The sequence below is a fragment of the Trematomus bernacchii genome, unplaced genomic scaffold, assembly GCF_902827165.1.
Source record: "Trematomus bernacchii unplaced genomic scaffold, fTreBer1.1, whole genome shotgun sequence".
NCBI classification, from domain to species: Eukaryota; Metazoa; Chordata; class Actinopteri; order Perciformes; family Nototheniidae; genus Trematomus; species Trematomus bernacchii.
Window position 1 is genome coordinate 1,094,066 of NW_022987560.1, and position 5,283 is coordinate 1,099,348.

Below are 5,283 nucleotides of genomic sequence, written 5' to 3' on the forward strand. Positions count from 1 at the left end.
GGCTAAAAGGGAACAGATTTGTTTTTCCGCGCTGAACGTCTGAGCGGTGGATTGCAGATGTGAGCTTCTTGCAAAGGAATGCAAGCCCACCCTCTCTTCTCCTCCCCCTTTTTACTTGTGTTTTGCTACAGGCAGCGATGGAAGTACAGTACTTAAGTACAATTTTGAGGTGCTTGTACTTGCACTTTAGTATTATCAGTTCATGCTAATTGTTACTTCTACTCCACTACAATTTAGAAACCAATATTGACAGCTTTTAGTTACTAGTTAGGTTTAGATTATTAACTAATACAACATCTAAATCAATTATTAAATAAACTCTGACATATATTTATGTATTTATTTAGCAGCAGTATATAAAGTTATTCATATCTTCTACCTTTACTAGCTGTGATAAAAACACACGAATAATCTCAGTAACCCAGCAAATATATATATATATATATATATAGGATTCTGAAATGGGCCAATATGCATAAGGAGTACACTGTGGTACTTCTACTTTTACTCAAGTACACGATCTGAGTACTTCAACTTTTACTCAAGTAGAAGATTTTAATAATTATACTTTTACTCAAGTACACGATCTGAGTACTTCTACATTTACTCAAGTACAGTTTTGAATGCAGGACTTTTACCTGTAACAAAGTGTATTTCAAATGTAGTATTGGTACTTTTACTTCAGTAACACATCTGAGTACTTCTTCCACCTCTGTCTGCAGGGACCACACAGATCCTGGGTTACAGGAAGAGACAATCATAAACTTTTTTTTATCTGGTCATGTAGTGAGGATTTGCTGGAAACGGGTCCCACGGCTGACTCCTCAATGACGACCAATGGGTGGACAGGGTTGTACATGAGGGAGAGAGAGAGTGTGTGCATGTGTGAGCGTGTGTGCGTGTGTGAGTGTGCGTGTGTGAGTGTGTGTGTGTGTGTGTGAGAGAGAGGGGGGAAGGAAAACTTTTCTTTCTTTTTTTCGACAGGAGGAGGGGTGTTGTGGGGAAATGCTCGGCGGACCGTGAAGCGTAGAAGAGGGACAAAGACGCACATATAGCGGGACAAAATGCGACAGACAGAAAGCTCTTACAACTAAAACAAACCACAACAACATCGCGATACAAGAATGGAGTTTAAGAGTTGTAGAGCTGGGGAGAGATTTCGAGAGGGAACATGGCAGGACAGATGAGTTTACAAGCTGAGTTTTTGGATAATCACTGTGGTGGGAGTGCGCGTTAACTTTGGATAACTTTGGATAACTGTGGCACGTTTCATACCCACCTCAAATCTGCACCATGGAGCAGAAACGGGCTGCAGTTTGGATTGTTATTCCCACTTTTGAACGGGCATGCTTCCCGGAATAACTGTTGCTGTTTTCTGCAGCCACGCGTGGAGAGGAGGACTGGAAACACATGCACAACCTGGGATCATTTATTTATAAAGTGCATTTTTCTTGGGACTTTGTGTGGATTACTTGCTTAGGGAGACTAAGGGATTGTCCTGCTGCTGGAGAAAGCACTGCTACATGTATATCTACCTGGACACACCAAGAACAATAGTTGCTTTTTCAATTCAATTGAAGTGGACAGAAACACTGACAGCCAATCAAAATCTACCAGAATGAGAACAGTTTTCTTATTCTAATGATTCATATTCTGAACTCTATCCAAGCATGAACGTGTATTTTTCTTGGCCTGTTTGTGGATAACTTGTGAAGTGACATTCAGTGACTGTCCTGCACGTCTCCGAGCCAGAACTTCCTCCCAAGCATGAGATGTTGGTGCAGTTTCCTGGCACTTCTCCCCTGGGTGCTGGTGTTTTTGGACGCCCAGCTGATCTGCTGGCAGGCGCTGCTTCGGTGCCATGAAGAGCCCGAGTGCGACCTGGCCTACAGTCAGTACTTAGCAGCATGTGAGGGGAACATCAGGGGGACGAGAAGACAATGTCCCAGCCACTGTATCAACGCTTTAATCCGGTTAAACCACACTCGAAGTGGTCCGGATCTGGAGACGTGTGACTGTGCACAGGATCAGGAGTGTGTGAAGGCCAAACGCACCATAGAGCCGTGTTTACCGAAGAGATATCCGAGCGATGGAGGGGGAATCGGATGCATGGAGGCTAGGCAACGCTGTGAGGAGGATAGCAGATGCCACACCTCTCTCACTGCTTATTTATCATATTGTGGTCAGCTGTTCAACGGCAGGAAATGCTCCTCCAAGTGCAAAGCCACCATCCAGCAGATGTTGTTCATCCCGAACGGCGTGCTGCTGAACCGCTGTGTTTGCGATGGGGTGGAGAGGCCTTTCTGTGAAGTGGTGAAGGAGAACATGAGCAAACTCTGCGCCATAGGAGACCACATTGTTGTTTCAGACCAGCCGGATGTGGACGACTTCTACGAGGATGAAGACTATGACCCTAAAGTTGACAGAGACGAGGAGGTGGATCATAATTCTGCTTCACACAGGGTTTACAGCCTAACCCTGCTCCTGGTTCTTCCTCTGGCACGGATACTGTACTGAGAACATTTGGATTTAAAAAGGACAACATAATCTGTGTTTGAGGGAGCTTGCAGGACACAAATGGTGGATAAAGGGAGATCTTTTTTCACCTCAGAGCCTTCCTGCCATCCCATTTTAGTTGCAAAGCGACAGTGAGCACATTGTTGTTTCAGACCAGCCTGATGAGGATGAAGACTACGACCCTGAAGACGACAGAGATGAGGAGGTGGATCATAACTTTGCTTCATACGGGGTTTCCAGCCTCATTCTGCTCCTGGTTCTTCCTCTGGCGCGGATGTTGTACCGAGAAAACGGCTATATGGATTTAAAAATGACAAAATAATCTCTCCTAAATGGAGTACAGCTCCAGTGACACGGCACTAGCTTGCAGGACTCAAATGGTGGATAAAGGGAGATCTTTTTTCACCTCAGAGCCTTCCTGATTACCCATTTTAGTTGCAAAGCGACAGTGAGCACATTGTTGTTTCAGACCAGCCTGATGAGGATGAAGAATATGACCCTAAAGTTGACAGAAAAAGAAGGTGGTGGATCATAACTTTGCTTCACTCAGGGTCCTGCTCCTGGTTCTCTCTCTATCACGGATATTGTACTAAGAAAACGGCTATATGGATTTAAAAATGACAAAATAATCTCTGTTTTAGGGAGCCTTGAAGAGTCCTGCTAGAAAGTGACACGGCACTTTCCTGCAGGAGTCAAATGGTGGACTTCCTGCTATTCCATTTGAGTTGCAGGGCTGAGATTTGTGTATGCTTTCCACAACTGTACGATTCGCATAGTAAACCTGAGGTTTTTTGATCACATGTCACTCAGGAAAGCTGCTTTCCCCCCCCCCCCCCTGCTCTGTTGACAAGATGATGATGAGAGGAAGAGGAAGTGACCCGCGGCAGACTGTGTTGCAGGGCATTGCCAAGTTTGAGTGCCTTTAAACAGCTCCTGTTTGTTTGGTTTCAATGGTGCTTGGAGCGTGGCTTTATTAAGACTTTAGACAAACACGGGATCCATCCAGTCTCTGTTTGCTCTCCACTTTCAGGGGCCTCCACACTTCAAACATTTGTGGGAACAGTCAAAGGACAAGGCGAGGGGTTTTAGGATCAAGTAGTGAAATTAGCTGAAGTGCCTCTCAAGCAGCCCCTCCCCCCGAAGTGAGATTGTTTTATAGAACTTTTCCTGAGACCCCCTCTTCTTCCTCTCTACGTCCTGCCCACTTTCACGCCTTAAAAAGACCCCCGTGTGACTTTATGACTGCGTTCACACTGCAGCAACAGGCCAGGAAAAGGCTGTTTCTGAAGCAGGTCAACAAATCACACCTGGAGTTTGTCCGGCTCAGAGTGAGATGTTTACATTTTTTTATACATTGTGTGATTCACATTGATCTAATTCAATAAAAGAATGTGCTTTTTATGGATTAGAGATGCAGACATAGAAGTGGATTGATAGAAAAAGAATCGCTCACAGTATTTTTTCATAACAAAATGACAGAAACTGCAGTGGAAGCTTCATAAATATGGAGATTTTCTCAGATTGTTGTCACATTAAAGAGGATCAATGTGGGTTTTGCACTGACAAAACAAGACATTTAAAGACTTGAGTAACTTCAATGGACATTTTCTCTATATTCTCACATTTTAACGACCAAACAATATCTCTAAATGATCAACTGATAATTGGGAAATAATTGATATTAGCAGCCATATTATGTTTTTTAAGGATTGCCAGAGCAAACACAAGGCCATGCTCTGCCTTATTGAATCTGATTAAAGCAACAGAATAATGAAATGAATGTGGGAAAAGAGACATGTTTACTGAGAGCAGAAGTCAGAGATGTTCACACATGGATTGAATGTATGTTAATGGTTTTGTGGCACACAGTGTTCGTTAAAGAAGCCTGAGAGATTGTAACAAGAGGCTTCATGTAGAGCAACGTTAACATGAAGGAAAAGTGCTTTATGAAGAAAGACAAAACTCAGACTGAATAAAGGAGAGATTTTGAGTTCACAAACACAAGGCTTTTATTTAGTATGTTTTGAACAGCAGTTTTTCACTCGTCCACTATTAAGCTGTTTAGCAAAAAGGGAAATTAAAATCAGTGTTTTCGTTAGTTTTGATCACTCCTAATGAAGCTGCCAATTTGTGTCTTTGCCACTTGAAATTGTGTCAAAACTAATCTGTGTTTTTCTGATGAAGTTTTTACAGAAATGTTTCTAAATGTTAAATTATGAAGCTAGAATATGAAGAATGTGTATATATTTTACAATTATATGCAGTAAAGTAAACCACGGTCACTTATTACACACATTCAACACATTATAAACACAAACATAGTTCAGATTTTGTGCACACAAAACCCTGATTTAGAGATTTCAGTTTTTCGTCTCATCTTCAGAGTGATGTCTTCCATGTGTGAGAGTTTTATAATAAAATGTTTTATGAGTTAAAGCTGTGTAATGATGTTATTTGTCCACAGAGAGATCAAGAAAGTAGTTTAAAAAATATCCTTTATCTTTTCCTCTGAGTGCTGTTCTACTAATTCACTTACCAAACATTCAAACATTGCCTTTTAAAGACTGTTACACACGGTCTAAAAGGCCAAAGAGCAGAGATTATCGTCTGAAAATGTCCTTCTCAAGTCAGCAAAGTGAGTCCAAAGTAAACACTGCGTGCAGCTATGCCCACTGTCTAATATTTAAGGGATTAGGTCAGTGTAATTGAAACCTGGAGAGGAATTTTAAGAGTCTAGTCATTGGGCAAAGAGAGCAGGATTCTACC

At 42.2% G+C, this 5,283-nt stretch overlaps 1 protein-coding gene across 1 annotated transcript; it reads left to right on the forward strand.

Annotated features, from left to right (window-relative positions):
- Positions 1–989: 989 nt before the first annotated feature.
- LOC117477350 (growth arrest-specific protein 1) lies at positions 990–4,947 on the forward strand. Its single transcript, XM_034124047.1, has one exon. The coding sequence runs from the start codon at positions 1,768–1,770 to the stop codon at positions 2,515–2,517; it is 750 nt and encodes a 249-aa protein (XP_033979938.1). The 5' UTR covers positions 990–1,767; the 3' UTR covers positions 2,518–4,947.
- The last annotated feature ends 336 nt before the right edge of the window (positions 4,948–5,283 follow it).

What these genes read in the sequence shown, in the direction of transcription:
- LOC117477350 (XM_034124047.1), top strand. Translation starts at nt 1,768, where the DNA reads ATGAGATGTTGGTGCAGTTTCCTGGCACTTCTCCCCTGGGTGCTGGTG.